A 19,785-nucleotide genomic window follows, 5' to 3' on the forward strand; every position below is an offset into this window, starting at 1 on the left:
CAATACTTACCTAATATCTTTTCTAAATTAAAATCCACAGGAAGAGACAGCAATGTCTGGCAAGCAGCTGGAAGCAAGCAGATAAATAAATACAAACACGGTAAATCAAGGCAAGCATCTAACATGCAGCTCAGTATGGGCTTCCCAATCAACTGTCTCCCCGTGATGCTTCAGCCAAACTCAGTCATTTCCTTTAAGAATCCCATTCCATACGATCTTCCCATAGACAGTTTCCCTCCTTCTAACACTGATATAAACCCATAAATGGTAAAAGTTAACTCCTGGTTGTGCTGTTGGCACGTGAATCAGAAAAACAGTCGGCTTAAATTTAGGAACAGATTTCCCAACATTAACAAAGTTTCCAAAGAATGCCTTCCAAAACCAAAAATCAATCCACGGGCTTTGCACAACAACATAACACACTTCTCAAACATTGCCAGATAGATCTATTAATATTCTGTTTCTCAAGGTCAGTTTTCATAATGCTCACTTACAAAAAGCAAACAATTTCAATTCCAGAGTGAAACGTTGTCACATGAACTGAATTTAATATTTAATGTTGCTTTAGTATAGAACATACTAATTTCCAGTTTATATTCATACTCACCATTGCTTTTCTCAGAATGGATGGTCAGCTTTCTTCCAACCGGAGATTCATTATTTGTGTTGATACCTATAAAACATTCTAAGTGAAAAATCTTAAATTTTCTATTCATTTACTTTAGGGTTACTTTTTCCAGAACAAAAAAATACAGTGTGGGAGTTTTATTTTATATTTAAAAAATAAATGCCTGCATATGTAAATATATAATTTGACAAGCTTCTGTTAAATTCATTTATTTTCCAATTTCGGGGAGCTCTAGGATAAGAACCTAGGACTGCAGCGCTAGGACTGGAAAAGGTCAGTCTTCATTCCAATCCCAAAGAAAGGCAATGCCAAAGAATGCTCAAACTACCGCACAATTGCACTCACATCACATGCTAGTAAAGTAATGCTTAAAATTCTCCAAGCAAGGTTTCAGCAATATGTGAACCGTGAACTTCCACATGTTCAAGCTGGTTTTAGAAAAGGCAGAGGAACCAGAGATCAAATTGCCAACATCTGCTGGATCATGGAAAAAGCAAGAGAGTTCCAGAAAAACATCTGCTTTATTGACTGTGCCAAAGCCTTTGACTGTATGGATCACAATAAACTGTGGAAAATTCTGAAAGAGACGGGAATCCCAGACCACCTAACCTGCCTCTTGAGAAACCTGTATGCTGGTCAGGAAGCAACAGTTAGAACTGGACATGGAACAACAGACTGGTTCCAAATCGGAAAAGGAGTACATCAAGGCTGCATATTGTCACGCTGCTTATTTAACTATATGCAGAGGACATCATGAAAAACGCTGGGCTGGAAGAAGCACAAGCTGGAATCAAGATTGCCAGGAGAAATATCAATAACCTCAGATATGAAGATAACACCACCCTTATGGCAGAAAGTGAAGAGGAACTAAAGAGCCTCTTGATGAAAGTGAAAGAGGAGAGTGAAAAAGTTGGCTTAAAGCTCAACATTCAGAAAACTAAGATCATGGCATCCAGTCCCATCACTTCATGGGAAATAGATGGGGTAACAGTGGAAACAGTGGCCGACTTAATTTTTCTGGGCTTCAAGATCGCTGTAGATGGTGATGGCAGCCATGAAATTAAAAGACGCTTACTCCTTGGAAGGAAAGTTATGACCAACCTAGATAGCATATTAAAAAGCAGAGACATTACTGTCAACAAAGGTCCATCGAGTCAAGGCTTTGGTTTTTCCAGTGGTCATGTATGGATGTGAGAGTTGGACAATAAAGAAAGTTGAGCACCGAAGAATTGATGCTTTTGAACTGTGGTGTTGGAGAAGACTCTTGAGAGTCCCTTGGGGAGCACGGGAAGATGGCGGAGGAATAGGACGGGGCGACCACTTTCTCCCCCACAAAATCAGCTAAAGAACATTTGAATGCTGAGTAAATCCCAGAAAACAACTTCTGAATACCGGCAGAGGACATCAGGCACTCAGAAAAGCAGCCCATAGTCTTCGAAAGGAGGTAGGAAATAGTATAAAAGATAAAAAGAGAGACAAAAGAGGGAGGGACGGAGCTCCGTTCTGGGAAGGGAGGCTTAAAAAAAAAAAAAAGAGAGAGAGAAGTTTCCAAACACCTGGAAACACTGGCGAGTGGAACCTCAGAGGGCCACATAACTGGGAGACAAAAGCCATAAGTAATTAAAACTCACAGACTAAGTGCCCAGAGGAAACTCGCAGCGGAGAAGCGGCGCAGAAGCCCGCGCCCTCCACTAGCAGGCGGGGGCGGGGCAGGGAGGTGCGGGCCGCAGCGCTTAGAGGGAGAACCCGGCTTGAACGCCCCAGGGCAAACTGAGGGCGCAAACTTAAAATAGCAAAGCAGATGCTGCAGCTAAAAGGCAAAAAGGCTGTGAAAAGCCTGCAAAAAGCCGCAACCTGGGACTCCGCCAGCCCGCTCACAGAACAAAGCGCTGAGCAGAGCAAGCTGGCAGCGGGCGGCCCAAACCCCAGCCCCTGCCGACACAGGCAGGGAGGGCGGCTAGCGCCAGGGTGGGGGCAGCCGCGGCCCCAGAGAGGCTTCCCATGCCAAGCTGCAGGCAGGCTTCCTTGCTGGCCAGGACTTCTTGGGTTCGGGCCAGTCAATATCCGCCTGAGAAAGTGTGCCGGTTGTACTCCCAGAAAACCGAGCGGCAGGGACCAGGAAGGCGATAAGTCTCAGAGACCACGCTCACCAGATGCCTGGTCACCTGAGCTGCTCGGACCGGGGAAGGCACAAAACGCAGGCCCAGCCAAGTCTGCACCTTTGTCGAGTACCCGAGGACCTGAACCTGAGCCGCTCAGACCTGGGAAGTGCATGCAACCCAGCGCCGGCCGCAGACAGCTCCCGGCAGAGCAAGCTAGAGCCTAAGCAGCATAAACAGGGAAAGCACAAACGCCTCGAGCGGGAGCATTCCCAGTATAGCCGAGACACTGCGAGCACTCCCCACAGACGCCAGGGATATTTGTTAGATGCGTTCCTCCCTCCCCACAGCAGGACTGAACAGGTGAGCCGGGAAAAATAAAAAAAGTGTCCACCACCGCATCCTGGTGTCAGGACAGGAATTAGACACTGAGGAGACCAGAAAACAGAAGAGCTTTTTCAACAGAAGGAACTGCCTTGGAAATAACAGAGGGAGAAGCCTTGAGCCTACTGCAACAATAAGACTGAAAAACAGAGGCAGAGGCTTAAGTCCAAATCCTGAGAACACCAGAGATCTCCTGTTCCAGAGAACATTAATTGATAGGTACTCATCAAATGCCTCCATACATACACTGAAACCAGGCACCACCCAAGGGTCACCAAGTTTCAGTGAAAGACATACTACGCAAACTATCCAGCAACACAGAAGAATAACACTGAGCTTCAATATACAGGCTGCCCAAAGCCACTCCAAACCCGCTGACATCTCAAACTCATTACTGGACACGTCATTGCACTCCAGAGAGAAGAAATCCAGCTCCATCCACCAAGCTTGTGACATCGACACAAGCTTCCCTAACCAGGGAACCTTGACAAGTCACCCATCCAACCCCACACACAACGAGTTAACTACATAATAGAAAGAACTCCACAAACTGCCAGAAGACGGAAAGGCCACCCCGAACACAGCAATATAAGCAAGACGAAGAGGCAGAGAAATACCCAGCAAATAAAGGAACAGGATAAATGCCCACCAACACAAACAAGAGAGGAAGATATAGGGAACCTACCCGATAAAGAATTTCGAATTTTAATTGCGAAAATGATTCAAGAGCTTGAAAGCAAAATGGAGTTACAGATAAATAACCTGGAGAAAAGGATTGAGAAGATGCAAGAAATGTTTAATAAGGAATTAAAGGAAATAAAAAAGAGTCAATATATAACGAATAATGCAATAGATGAGATCAGAAACACTCTCGAGGGAACAAACAGTAGAATAATGGAGGCAGAAGACAGGATAAGCAAGCTAGAAGATAGAATTGTAGAAATAAATGAAACAGAGATGGAAAAAGAAAAAATAATTAAATGAGGACAATATTAGAGACATATAGGACAATATTAAACGCCCCAACACTTGAATCATAGGAGTCCCAGAAGAAGAAGACAAAAAGAAAGACCATGAGAGAATACTTGAGGAGATAATAGTTGAAAATTTCCCTAAAATGGTGAACGAAATAATCACCCAAGTCCAAGAAACACAGAGAGCCCCTAACAGGATAAACCCAAGGCGAAATACTCCAAGGCACATATTAATCAAATTAACAAAGATCAAACACAAAGAACAAATATTAAAAGCAGCAAGGGAAAAACAACAAATAACACACAAGGGGATCCCCGTAAGGATAACAGCTGATCTTTCAGCAGAAACTCTTCAGGCCAAGAGGGAATGGCAAGACATACTTAAAGTGATGAAAGAAAGTAACCTACAGCCCAGATTACTGTACCCAGCAAGGATCTCATTCAAATATGAAGGAGAAATCAAAAGCTTTACAGACAAACAAAAGCTGAGAGAATTCAGCATCACCAAACCAGCTCTCCAACAAATACTTAAAGGATCTTCTCTAGACAGGAAACACAGAAAGGGTACATAAACTCGAACCCAAAATAATAAAGAAAATGGCAATGGGATCATACTTATCAATAATCACCTTAAATGTAAATGGGTTGAATGCCCCAACCAAAAGACAAAGGCTGGCTGAATGGATACAAAAACAAGAACCCCATATATGTTGTCTACAAGAGACCCACCTCAAAACGAGGGACACATGCAATCTGAAAGTGAAGGGCTGGAAAAAGATATTCCACGCAAATAGAGACCAAAAGAAAGCAGGAGTAGTAATATTCATATCAGATAAAATAGATTTTAAAACAAAGGCTGTGAAAAGAGACAAAGAAGGAAACTACATAATGATCAAAGGATCAATCCAAGAAGAAGATATAACAATTATAAATATTTATGCACCCAACATAGGAGCACCTCAATAAGTAAGACAATTACTAACAAGTATGAAAGGGGAAATTAACAATAACACAATAATAGTGGGAGACTTTAATACTCCACTCACACCTATGGATAGATCAACTAAACAGAAAATTAACAAGGAAACACAAACTTTAAATGATACAATAGACCAGTTAGACCTAATAGATCTCTATAGGACATTTCACCCCAAAACAATCAATTTCACCTTTTTCTCAAGCACACACGGAACCTTTTCCAGGATAGATCACATCCTGGGCCACAAATCTAGCCTTGGTAAATTCAAAAAAATTGAAATCATTCCAAGCATCTTTTCTGACCACAATGTAGTAAGATTAGATCTCAATTACAGGAGAAAAACTTAAAAATGCCAACATATGGAGGCTGAACAACACGCTGCTGAATAATGAACAAATCATAGAAGAAATAAAAAGAGAAATCAAAATATGCATAGAAATGAATGGAAATGAAAACACAACAACCCAAAACCTTGTGGACGCTGTAAAAGCAGTGCTAAGGGGGAAGTTCATAGCAATACAGGCACACCTCAAGAAACAAGAAAAAAGTCAACTAAATAACCAAACTCTACATCTAAAGCAACTAGAAAAGGAAGAAATGAAGAACCCCAGGGTCACTAGAAGGAAAGAAATCATAAAAATTAGGGCAGAGATAAATGCAAAAGAAACAAAAGAGACCATAGCAAAAATCAACAAAGCCAAAAGCTGGTTCTTTGAGAAGGTAAATAAAACTGACAAACCACTAGCCAGACTCATCAAGAAGCAAAGGGAGAAGAACCAAATCAATAAAATTAGAAATGAAAATGGAGAGATCACAATCAACAACACAGAAATACAAAGGATTATTAGAGAATACTATCAGCAATTATATGGCAATAAAATGAATAACCTGGAAGAAATGGACAAATTCCTAGAAAAGTACACCTTTCCAAAACTGAACCAGGAAGAAATAGAAAATCTGAGCAGACCCATCACAAGCACGGAACTAGAGGATGTAATCAGAAATCTTCCAGCAAACAAAAGCCCAGGTCCAGACGGCTTCACAGCTGAATTCTACCAAAAATCTAGAGAAGAGCTAACACCTATTCTACTCAAACTCTTCCAGAAAATTGCTGAGGAAGGGAAACTTCCAAACTCATTCTATGAGGCCACCATCACCCTAATCCCCAAACCTGGTAAAGATCCCACAAAAAAAGAAAACTACAGGCCAATATCACTGATGAACATAGATGCAAAAATCCTTAACAAAATTCTAGCAATCAGAATCCAACAACACATTAACAAGATCATACATCATGACCAAGTGGGCTTTATCCCAGGAATGCAAGGATTCTTCAATATCCGCAAATCAATCAACGTAATACACCACATTAACAAACTGAAAAATAAAAATCATATGATTATCTCAACAGATGCAGAGAAAGCCTTCGACAAAATTCAACATCCATTTATGACAAAAACCCTTCAGAAAGTGGGAATAGAAGGGACATATCTCAACATAATAAAAGCTATATATGACAAACCCGCAGCAAACATTATCCTCAATGGTGAAAATCTGAAAGCATTTCCCCTAAAGTCAGGCACAAGACAAGGGTGCCCACTCTCACCACTACTATTCAACATAGTTCTGGAAGTTTTGGCTACAGCAATCAGAGCAGAAAAAGACATAAGAGGAATACAAATTGGAAAAGAAGAAGTAAAACTTTCACTGTTTGCTGATGACATGATCCTCTACACAGAAAACCCTAAAGACTCTACCAGAAAACTACTAGAGCTAATCAATGAATACAGTAAAGTTGCAGGATATAAAATCAACACACAGAAATCACCTGCATTCCTATACACTAATAATGAGAAAATAGAAAGAGAAATTAAGGAAACTATTCCATTCACTGTTGCAACGAAAAGAATGAAATACTGAGGAATATATCTACCTAAGGAAACAAAAGACTTGTACGTAGAAAACTATAAAACACTACTGAAAGTAATCAAAGAGGACACTAATAGATGGAGAAATATACCGTGTTCGTGGATTGGAAGAATAAATATTGTGAAAATGAGTATACTACCCAAAGTAATTTATACATTCAATGCAATCCCTATCAAGCTACGAACGATATTTTTCACAGAACTAGAACAAATAATCTCACAATTTGTATGGAAATACAAAAAACCTCGAATAGCCAAAGCAATCTTGAGGAAGAAGAATGGAACTGGAGGAATTAACCTGCCGGACTTCAGGCTCTACTACAAAGCCACAGTCATCAAGACAGTATGGTACTGGCATAAAGACAGAAATATAGATCAATGGAACAGAATAGAAAGCCCAGAGATAAACCCACGCACCTATGGACACCTTATCTTTGACAAAGGAGGCAAGAATATAAAGTGGAGAAAAGACAGTCTCTTTAACAAGTGGTGCTGGGAAAACTGGTCAGCCACTTGTAAAAGAATGAAACTAGAACACTTCCTAACACCATACACCAAAATAAACTCAAAATGGATTAGAGAGCTAAATGTAAGACCAGATTCTATAAAACTCCTAGAGGAGAACGTAGGCAAAACACTCTCCGACATAAATCACAGCAGGATCCGCCAAGACCCACCTCCCAGAATACTGGAAATAAAAGCAAAAATAAACAAATGGGACCTAATTAAAATCAAAAGCTTCTGCCCAGCAAAGGAAACTATAAGCAAGGTGAAAAGACAGCCTTCAGAATGGGAGAAAATAATAGCAAATGAAGCAACTGACAAAGGATTAATCTCAAAAATATACAAGCAGCTCCTGCAGCTCAATTCCAGAAAAAAAAATGACCCAATCAAAAAATGGGCCAAAGAACTAAACAGACATTTCTCCAAAGACATAAAGATGGCTAACAAACACATGAAAAAATGTTCAACAAATCTCATAATCAGAGAAATGCAAATCAAAACCACAATGAGATACCATTTCACACCAGTCAGAATGGCTGCTATCCAAAAGTCTACATGCAATAAATGCTGGAGAGGGTGTGGAGAAAAGGGAACCCTCTTACACTGTTGGTGGGAATGCAAACTAGTACAGCCACTATGGAGAACAGTGTGGAGCTTCCTCAAAAACTGGAAATAGAACTGCCATATGAGCCAGCAATCGCACTTCTGGGCATACACACCGAGGAAACCAGAATTGAAAGAGACCCATGTACTCCAATGTTCATTGCAGCACTGTTTATAATAGCCAGGACATGGAAGCAACCTAGATGTCCATCTGCAGATGAATGGATAAGAAAGCTTTGGTACATATACACAATGGAGTATTTTTCAGCCATCAAAAAGAATGCATTTGAATTAGTTCTAATGAGGTGGATGAAATTGGAGCCTATTATACAGAGTGAAGTAAGCCATATATGGAATTTAGAAAGATGGTAACTTTAACCCTGTATACGAGACTGCAAAAGAGACATAGGTATATAGAACAGTCTTTGGGACTCTGTGGGAGAGGGTGAAGGTGGGATGATTTGGGAGAATGGCAGTGTAGCAGGTATATTATCATATGTGAAATGAATCACCAGTCCAGGTTCGACGCATGATACAGGATGCCTGGGGCTGGTGCACGGGGATGACCTGGAGGAAGGATATGGGGAAGAGGGAGGTGGGAAGTGGGTTCAAGAAAGGGAATACATGTACACCCGGGGCGGATTCGTGTCAATGTATGACAAAACCAACCAATATATTAATGTAAGGTAATTTGCCTCCAATAAAATGAAATAAATAAATAAGTCAATAAATAAATAAGTAAAAGAGAGTCCCTTGGACTGTAAGGAGATCCAACCAGTTCATCCTAAAGGAGATCAGTCCTGGGTGTTCATTGGAAGGACTGATGTTGAAGCTGAAACTCCAATACTTTGGCCACCTGATGCGAAGAGTTGACTCATGTGAAAAGACCCTGATGCTGGGAAAGATTGAGGGGAGGAGGAAAAGGGGACGACAGAGAATGAGATGGTTGGATGGCATCACTGACTTGATGGACATGGGTTTGGGTAGACTCCGGGAGTTGGTGATGGACAGGGAGGCCTGGTGTGCTGCGGTTCATGGGGTCGCAAAGAGTCGGACACGACTGAGCGACTGAACTGAACTGAACCGAGGATAAGAATACTAGAGTTGTTTGCCATTCCATTCTCCCGGGGATCATCCCAACCCAGAGACTGAACCCAGGTCTCCTGCACTGCAGGCAGATTCTTTACCATTTGAGCCACCAGGGAATCCCCACAAGGCTAAAACTCAAGCAAGTAAGGGGGCATGAAAAGACATCAAAACAAAAGGAACACATGTGATAGGAGATGACATGTGAAATGTTTAGAACTAATGTAACTACTAATGTAACTACACAAAGTATCTTAGAAATTAAAAGGAAAAAGAAAAAGACAACTCCAATAAGAATGACTTATAAATAGGGATTTTACAAAAGGAAATAAAAAAGCTGTGAGCATATGAGAAATGAAAATTAAAACAATCATTTAGAATGTCAAACAAACCACTGTTGCTGTTGTTAAGTCATGTCTCTTTGTTTACACCATGGACTGTAGCCTGCCAGGCTTGTCTGTCCACACGATTTTCAGGCCAAGAATCCTGGAGTGGGTTGCCATTTCCTTCTCCAGCAACCCAGGGATCAAACACATTTCCTGGGTCTCATGCACTGGCGGGTGGATTCTTTACCAGTGAGCCACCAGGGAAGCCCCAACACATTAGAACGGCACAAATCTGAAGGCCAAGTGTTGGCAGGGATGTAGAGACAGAGGAATCCTAAACACTGCGGGTGGGCACGCAGGGTGTGTGGTTATTCTGGAGAGCACTCTAGCTCTGCATAATCAAGTCAGATAAACACATTGTCTTTAGCTCAGAAATTCTCAGCCTGTGCATACTTTTCTAAGAAATTCTCATTTAAGTCCATAAATAAAACAACGAGTACACTCATTGAAGCACCCTGCTACATTAACATTGGTAATAGTAAAAGTTGACAGCATAAAGCCCACATGTACAAACAAAATCATTTCCCCCCATGATTCACAATTTCCTTTATTACTCTTTAGGTAAATAACACTGAGCACTCACCACGTGCTAAGTATGCGGTCTTGGAGTTATCATCTCACTTAATCTTCCCAACAACCATCATTTCATAAGAGCTAAGTAACTCACGTAAAGTCACACAGCGACTACACCATACTGCTACACAGCACAGCCCAAACTCAGGCAGTATTACTCTGGAGAAAGGGTCAGCAAATGATTGCCCATGGGCCAGCTCTGCTTTGTTGCCTTTTTTTGTAAATAAAGTTTTACCGGAACACATCCACACTCATTCATCATGTATCATCAGTGTTGCTTTCATGGTACAGTAGAACTGAGTGGTTGCAATAGAAACAGTATGGTCTGCAAAGCCTAGAATATTTAATAATTGGTCCTTTACAGATAAAGGTTGCCATCCTCTTATTCTAAGGTCAAATTTTCCAGGAGAGCTTTTTTTGGGATGATGGAAAAGTTCTGTATCTGGGGCCAACACCGTCGATACTTGGTGTGGCTACTGGGCACCTGAAATGTGAATGTATGACCAGGAAACCAAACTTCAAATTTTAGTTTATTCAAATTTAAATAACCACATGTGGCTAATAGCTACTGTATGTCAAGAACTATGAAGGGTCTGACAAGTTAGCATGTCAACGTTCCATGGACACTGGCTAAAGACAAGGCTTCGGGTCAAAGACAAAGGACTTCATCATTCTCAGCATAGCAAGCAGCATGAGCTTCATGTTCACATCAGTTCTCTTTGACCATCAATCCTAAGGAAGTGATATGAAATAGATGCAGATGCAGCACACACAGAGGGTCCGTGTCCCCATCAAGGAACCCTGAGCTTAGGAAATCCCATTCTTATAAGCGGCAACCCAACCTGCTCCAGAGGGAAACAGTACCACTATTATATCAGACATCAACACAAACCTACCTTCTGCTCCAGAAGGATGCTCTATCTCTATTCTCCAGGAATGTTCACAATACAAACATCCTTGAAAAGATAGTTTGGAACAAAACCTGTCCGTGCCACCCTTCATGAGACGTATAGAAATGAGAGACCCACAGAGAACTGATCTGTCTTCCAACACCATCTTGGACAGCACAGCTCCCCTGATCAGCCACAACACTGTCATCATGGGCTTGAGGACCACACCAAAGAGGCTATATGTGGTATTTCTAGCATCTTCCTGACTCACATCACTTTAAAACAGGATACTTTAAGTATAAAATGATGTTTGAAAATAAGATCACATAAGAAGGTTGATTCACCTGTTCAAAAATCCAATATTAAAAAGCTGGGGGCAGGGAACCTAGTATCTATGAAGATGTTACCTTGGATACAGAATTTCAGAGCTGGGAGGGATGTTAACATATAACCATCTTGTTTAACCCCTTGGTTTTAGAAATAAAAAACTGAGGCCTAAAGGCACTGAAAAAGCTGATCAAGATCACTCCTTCTGGTTTATAATACAGAAGGTCTACAACCCAGGTCTCCAGTGGCTACTGCACGCCACCTTTAGTTTGCAATGAATCTGAACTGAGTACAGAATCTGAACTGAGAAATGCTTCGCTTTAAAGCCAGGTTCTGACACCTTATTTCTGTAACCCTGGACAGGTGCTCTAACCTTTTGAAAACTAGGTTTTCTCACTTGTAAAATGAGGTCAATAATAGCACCTATTTCATACAAGCTGCTGCAAGAATACTGAAAGCACTGGACACTGGGCACGTGAAAAGTGAGCGACCCATCGTTCCCATACTGTTGTGTTTTGATAAAGAACAGGACAAATATGCCCTCTTATACTGTGTCCTATAAATGTGTGCCATTCTGAAGAGTAGCAATTCCACTGAAATGAGGGATGTGTATATAAAAGCAATATTTGAACACTGCTCACAACTCAGAGGACAGTGAGAGCAAATATAAGCTAACCATTTCCTGGAGGTAGAAAAACATTTGAAAGATTGTTGGCTTGACCTTCAATTTCCTTATTAACTTTGCAGATAATTGGCTGTATTACACCACCCCAGAGGTCATATAAATGCCCATTCCTCCTCTACTACTGTAAGAAACCAGCAAACTAGCAAAAAACAAAGCAATTTAAGGATTTCATTAAAAAAATTAACCTTCAAAATCACTGCAAAAATCATTAACAACTCAGATCTATATCCAATACTATTTCTGCATCTATGGGTCTCTATAACCATCATTATAACTTGATATTCACAATGATCATGAAGAAAAAATTAAATTCAGAAAAGAATGGCTAAAAAATGAATTTTGTATATTTTAGTCAAGTTTTGAATCCTTACTTTTAAATAGTTAAACCTGGTCTCCCAGAAATTTAATTTTATAGCAAGCTTCCTACCAAAGCAGATAAACTGATACTTCACTGTATATGTTGTTTTACATTCACTGCTTTCTATTTTTATGAGTTTTATTCATACAATTTTTAATACACTCACATTTACTGGAAGGATACTCTGAAAGCTGCTTCCCTTCATGATCAGTCCAAGGAGAGGGTACGATGACATCCTTAGTGAAAAACTAGGAGAATTAAAAGTCCTTCAATTAGGCGTATGAAATAGGAAAAGGTAGTTGTGCTAAATAACCATCAAACATGCTACATACTGACTTTATAGTTATATTTTAAAATTTAATACTTAAAGACCAAGTGAGCAAAGCTGAAATGGAAGAAATTTAAAGTATATATAAAAGAGAAAGTTTAAAGCTTCCAATCAACCACTTACATTTGAAATTTGCAAATTAAGCTAAGGGTATTATTCATAAAGAAAAGATCTTTCATTTCTCCCCCAAGTTTTTTGGAGGGAAGGATGAGGCTGACAAAAGGGAGGATGAAGAGGGAAGGAATAAAGGAAGACAAGACATATATGCATAAACCAAGAGGAGGTGTGCTGGAGCCACCGTGTCCTGACTCTCAAAATCTGATTATTAAGTTTTCAGGAATCCTGTGGATCAGTTGTCAAACAAAGCCAACATTAAAATTACGTAAACTTAAATAAATTATATTAAAAAATAAAAACCCAAATCATCGCTTGCTAATGATTTTACAACATGTAACAATATCTATGCTCCTGAGGTTATTTACAGAGAGTCCCCTACATACGAATGAGTTCTGTTTCAAGAGCAAGTTCACAGGTCCAATTTGTTCCTAAGTCTCAACAAAGTTAGCCTAGGCACCCAACTAACACAGTCATCTATAAAATACTGTGTTGTCATAGATTTATAATACTTTTCACACAAATAACACAGAAAAAGCAAATAAAAAAAGAAAACATTTCGAATCTTACAGTATAGTACCTTGGAAAGTACAGTAGTACAACAGCTGGCATACAGGAGCTGACATCAAGTGAAAAGGCAGGGAGAGTTACTGACTGGAGGAGGGAGAGGAGGTGGGAGATGGTAGAGCTGAAGGATTGTCAGCAACAGGAGACGGAGGGCGAGCTGCCGTTTCACTCACGCCTGACACTGATGGTACGGGTTCTGGTTTGCAACTTGAAGGTTTGAATGTAGGGGACTTACTGTATGTCTTTTGTATTTGTGTGATAGAATGACTGCATATAATGGTGTACCACACACATTTCTTTTCCCATTCAGCGATGTCATAAGCACTAAATTGAAACTGGCCAAGGCTGGAGTATTTGTGCTACAGACAGCAGATCACTAAAACTCATACTTCCCCCACAGTCAGAGGGCCAGTTGTTATATATTTATCAGCACACCACTGGTCAGTGTACTCTAATAAGTGGAGATAGAGCATTTGGATAAAGCTGAATTACTGTGTTAGGCTTAATTCACTTTATATCGGAATGAAAGAGGAAAAATGTTTATACAAACACTTTAATACAGTAAGTAATACGGTATTTTGCCCTCCCATTTCTATGTTTTGAAGGTAACACAAAACATTTTCTTTATATTTTGCAATACTTATGACAAAAAACTAATTTCCTGACTAAATGACCTATGAATACATAAAGAAAAGACATTAAAAAAATGGAGGTGGGGAGCTGAGATACAGACAGTTCCCAGAAAAAAGAAGGAATATAAAAGACTCACAAACTCATGAAGCAAAGCATAAGTTCACTCAAAATGAAATAGATGGATATCCAATAACAAGATAAAAATTTTAAAGTAGGAAGAATAGCATTATTTAAGCAGTTTGCTGACAGCCAGTATCCCAGATATGAGAACATAGGCAGTATCATAACATGGCCAGGAGAACAAATCGGTACAACCTTTAGGGAAGGCAATATGGCAAAATATACCAAAATTGAAAACACAAACCCTCTGATTTAGCAAGTCCACAAAGATATATGTACAAGTGTGTTCACTGCAGAAAAACACTGAACACAACCTACACATCTGTCAACAGGGGCTGGATTTGATTATGATACATTCATACAATGGAATACTATGCTATTTACTAAAAATCACCATGTGCTGATAATCAAAACTAAAATCTAAGACATTTTTAAGTAGAAAAAGAAGAGGCAAAAGAGTATCAGAATGATGATCCTATTTATGTTCAAATATTTAAAGGACATGAGTTATTATATACACAAAATGAATCTGAGAGTATACTTAAGAAATGTTAATAGCAATTACTTTCAAGGAGTAAGACAGGGAATGAGAGGCTCTTTGTTTTCATTTTATGTTTTTTTCTTTGCCGTTTGGATTTTTCTGTTTTTACTATGTGCATGTATTTACTGTATTTCACATACATAAACATGAATTTGACTTGCTACTGATACATTAACTTCTGCTACATTAGCCACAGTCTTCACTCTGAATTAATTTTCTTAAGTTTTTTCTTAAATTTCCCTTTAAAATTAAGTTGAGAATTTGAAAGAGGAAGCATATTCCCCAAAATGTTGGGAAATGGGGAAGAGTCTGAGAATGTTCAACTGGGGAGCAATCAGATGACTGGATTAGAATGAAAATGTTGAAGTTATTAGATAGATTAACAAGTAGATAATATATAGCAGGAGTAAAGCTTATGAAACTGTTTCCTAAGACACAGGCTATATCTGAAATGTGGGGGCTCACTGAATCTCTGAACATGCCTCACGTCTTTTGGGGTACAGAAGAATCAAGCATAGCTAACGAATAGAAGAGGGCAGAGGAAGACTAGTAAGGGAAAAAGGAAGGACAAAAAGTGCTGCCATGGCCTGAAGACTTTCTGAAAAATAACTAAGATAGACAACCTTTACACTCTAAAGGAATTTAGCAAAAAAGGAAAGCAAAAAGTGAAACGCTTAGGTTATTAGCTATATAAAAAAACAAAAAACCCTATCTTTGTGATATACTTTTTCTAAGTATACTATATTTCATGAAATATATTCAATGTCTTAAAAATTCAAAGAATTAACAAGAACAAAAGACAAAACCATTCCTGAGGCCAGGCTAGATTTTCAAGGCTTGAAAATATCCAGCTTTCTCTACTCCAGCTTGAAACAATGGTTCACGTTCATCCAAGGCACAAGAAGACAAACTATGCTAGGTCCCGAGAAGGAAAAGATGAATTTTGACCAGAAAAGAATTCAGTCTTGGGAGAGAAAAGCATTAAACCGATTATTACAATGAAAGGTGCTGGATCAGCTCAAAAATACTAGTCTTAGGGGAGCTCCGAGGGATACTGGGAACGGACAGGCTTGGGGAAGTTGAGCCAGGAAAGGATGTGAAGGAAGTCTTCCTCTCTTAGAGGTGCTATGCATGCAGAACTGAGGCTTAACTGGCTTCACCATCAGTAATAGTTTCAAGTTACCTCTTCAATGGCTTTTTGTCTTTTGTCTTCCACATCTTTATCTATTCTATGCAGAGATAAAAAAGAAAAATAACCATACCATTACTTCAGCAGACTGAACATTTAAAATAATAACCTTTCAAAGAAATAGTTTTCTTCCACGTTAGAAACTGGCAAATGTTAAGCTCATTTTAAAAGAAAAATTGGGATCTTATCACATTTTGTAAATGACAGTGTTTGGAGAGTCAGCCCTGTGCTATTAGGCTTACCTGCGCCCCCAACCCCGCTTTCCATTCACAGTTTGAATGGAATATTTTCTAGTAAAAGGCTTACATGGATACAATTTTTAAATTACTATTAACAATAGAAATAAAGTAATTTGAATAAACTGTGCCCTTTAATCACAACTGAAGAAGTATGTCATTCCACAGAAATCTAAAAACTGTTCAAATTCCTTTTCTTCTATTATAGCAAGCTTATCATAGTTGTAATTCTGAAATCAATTCTTACTCTTGACATAAATGAAAAAAAGACTATCATCCTTACAGTTCTAAATAAACAGGCAAGATTATTAATTCTGAAATTAAATATCAACACTATAAAATTTGAAATATAAAACTTTGTCCAAACGAATTCTTTTTTCCCACTTTGACATAATATGCAATTACAGCACCACAAATTTATTACTTATAAGATTTAATATTGTCAGGTCTCAAGGACAAGGCATATACTTGCCAAGGACTCAGCAGTTAGGCTTGAAGGACCACTTCCCCAATCTTTTCCCAGAGAGAGTATTTGCTACCATGAATAACTCCATAAGACACCTTCTTCTCTCCAAATTTCTTTAATCTAATTTGTACCTAAACAAAGTTTATAATAATGTACATGTATTCAAAATTAAAATAAAGTGGATTTATAAATAAAGGAATTGTGAGAAAATAGACCATAGTTAGAATCCACATATCTCCATTTGAACAGCCATTATGAGACTTGTAACTCAGTGCTCTTCCTCTTATCGTGGACATCATCGAGATCTCAGTGCATAAAAGCAGCGTACAATATTAGGAAGCTCTGATCTAGCAATACTTAATTCAGAAACCTAGTGCTGCTTCATCAGAGGACTTCAACAACCTGGGATATTCAGGAGATGGCTGGAAGCAGTGAAAATCAGTTTGGCCAAATATTGTAGAGTTAGACAATGGAAGGGTCTGAGAAGTCATACAGGGCAGGGTGTCCTAACCAGTACACCACAGAACCCCAGCATAATGCACACACTGTTCTGTATGATTGGTGTGCCCTGAATTGACCCTTGGCGGGAGAGGCAGGGAAGGAATTTCAGGACTGTTCACCTCCAATATGGACAAGTCAACTTGTTTGTTTATACCAGGACACCTTGTAGTTCTCATTTTTAGAGAACTGCAGTTCTCATATGTAGCATGGCATGAAAGAGGTGGGAAGCTCTGAAACAGAGAACTTGGGTTAGTGAGGAAGAGGCACTGGAAGCCTATGCTTATTTCTAAGAATGAATCAACATGTTTTAAGAGTATACTCACTATCCTCAGTAGAAACCATAACCATTTACTGAATTACATGAGTTAAATTAAAATCAGGGTCTTTCCCCCTGTTCTGTGTTATAGGTCTATTTACTGAAATACACCAAGAGTCTTTTCATAAACGTGCTCAGATAACACCCGGTTTACTAGTATAGAAATGTTGTTTCACAACTTGTTGAGTCTAAAGGGCAGGAATAACTTCCTGTACTGCTTCAGTGTCCCCTACAGTGCTCAATAAATTTCTCTTGGCTGCTCACATTTCAACATGCTGAAAAGAGGAGGCAAAATAAGACATATGGTTTGTGTACCACAAAAAATTCGTCATATTTGTGACACATTTGCTTTTTGATATACTTTTCACTTTCCCTATCAAAGGTATAATCTAGCGTTAAGTAAAATCCTTTTACACTCTATCCCCATTCTAGTCCCTTTCTTTAGCACTTTGGATGAGCATTAATTACAAGGGGATGGTTATCAAGCTACCAAGTCAAGAGAAGAAGGGGTACAACTGCCAGACGAATATTTGAAAGAGCATCTCAAACGTGTACATCTTTGTGTGATTAAATTCTAAAATTAAAGGGAAAAGAATTATTCATTACCTTGGACTGATAACACGTGTTATTACACTTAAGAGCAAGAAAGGAAAACTTACCGAGAACGACTTAGGTATACAGCTTGACGATGAATGTCCTCTGGATCTATTTCTACAGGATTTATTACAGCTAGTTGATCAATAGACCATCTAAATTCCCCTGGAGTCTTAACAAAAGAAAGTGATCTTATGAGCAAAAGCATACAACAGTGCATCAAAATGCTAACTTCAAATGTCAGCTTTAAAAACAATGTGAATGGTTATAATATAAAAATATCTTACAGATATTTGACTTTAACACTAAATTAAAAGGCAAATGGTAAGCAGATCACACTAAATCAATTGACGTGACATTCCATCTGGGTGACTGTTGAAATTACATAATAGAAAAATCACAGCATATTAAAGGTATAGAAATTCCACAAATAACTCTCATCAGTGATGCAACACACCCAAATAAAACTAAAAATCTCTTAGAGTTATCAAAAGTCTTTATTTTCACCAGGAATGAATTGAAATTATACAAAGTCCTAAATACAAAAATATCTGCAAAAACTCATAAAATACGCAATAAATAATTATGAGTGGTAACCAGTTCTGCTTTTCTGTATTCAACTATCCAATAAACCAAAAGTTTATTTTTGTAATTCTACAATTAGAATTTGTAACCCAAATTCTGATTTGTAAATTCGGAATATATTTTAGAAAAATCAGGCTTAAAAATCCAAGATATCTGTCATGCATTCTTGCTTTGAAGATTAAGTTGCAGTCATTTTGTTATTTTTAACATTAACTAAAATTGAATACCATTCAATTTAAAGTCATGAGGTCACATAATGACTGAATATAAGTGTATAACTGTAAAACTTTCCTCTAGTGTATAACTAGCTTCACGTAGATATGCACGTGTGAGTGAAAGTCGTTCAGTCGTGTCCAACTCTGCAACCGCGTAGACTATACAGTCCATGGAATTCTCCCGGCCAGAATACTGGAGTGGGTAGACTTTCCCTTCTCCAGGGGATCTTCCCAACCCAGGGATCGAACCCAGGTCTCCCGCATTGCGGGCGGATTCTTTACCAGCTGAGCTATCAGCTTCACATAGATAGGCATGCGTAGCTAGCATCCAAAGCCACACAGTTTGCAGTTTTCTAGATAATTCGCTAACTCAGAAGATCAGACTTCAAAAGAACTCCATTGTAGTCAATAAGAGTAATAAGAAGCTAAAGAGAGGAAGGCTTCCCTAATCTGTTAAAGAGACTATTCCCCTCCATATCAGCCTACTGTTTTAGCACATAACATACTCTCTTGAGGTTGCCAGTTTAGTCTTGTCTATCTCTTTAGAGTTCAGGTTGACTTCTTTTCAAACAATCTGCAAGCTAAGAATGAGTGACAAAAATTCAAAATAATATTAGCATTTCACATGTGAAGATTATAAATGAAATTCAAATTTCAGAGTCCATAAATAAAGCTTTACTGCAACACAGCCACATTTACTGTTAACATACTACCAATGGCTGCTTCTATAATACAAAGCAGAGGTGAGTAATTATAACAGCAACCAGATGATCTGCAAAGCCTAAAATATTTACTATCTGGCCCTTAACAGAAAAAGTTTGCTGACCCCTGGTACAGAGTACAAGCTCTCTAAGAATTAGTGTTTTATGACTCAGACTTGTTCAAGATGTAACCTCTATAGTCAAGAACTGTACCCGACACGTAGCATTCAAATAAAATTTGCTGAATACCTGAAAATAATTAGATGAAATAATTT

General features: G+C 38.8%; 1 protein-coding gene across 1 annotated transcript in view; it reads right to left on the reverse strand.

The window, feature by feature from the left end:
* The window catches only part of BORA (BORA aurora kinase A activator), a 32,646-nt gene that overhangs the window by 10,734 nt on the left and 2,127 nt on the right, over nucleotides 1–19,785 (reverse strand). The window contains exons 3-7 of the mRNA XM_055426449.2: nucleotides 18,075–18,181; nucleotides 15,891–15,936; nucleotides 12,571–12,652; nucleotides 608–673; nucleotides 11–67 (exon numbers count right to left, since the gene is read on the reverse strand). Coding sequence (XP_055282424.2) covers nucleotides 11–67; nucleotides 608–673; nucleotides 12,571–12,652; nucleotides 15,891–15,936; nucleotides 18,075–18,181 — 358 coding nt within the window. The remainder of the gene's footprint in view (nucleotides 1–10; nucleotides 68–607; nucleotides 674–12,570; nucleotides 12,653–15,890; nucleotides 15,937–18,074; nucleotides 18,182–19,785) is intronic.

Source organism: Moschus berezovskii, chromosome 13, assembly GCF_049115385.1.
Source record: "Moschus berezovskii isolate FMDL1 chromosome 13, NW_MosBer_1.0, whole genome shotgun sequence".
Lineage (NCBI taxonomy): Eukaryota > Metazoa > Chordata > Mammalia > Artiodactyla > Moschidae > Moschus > Moschus berezovskii.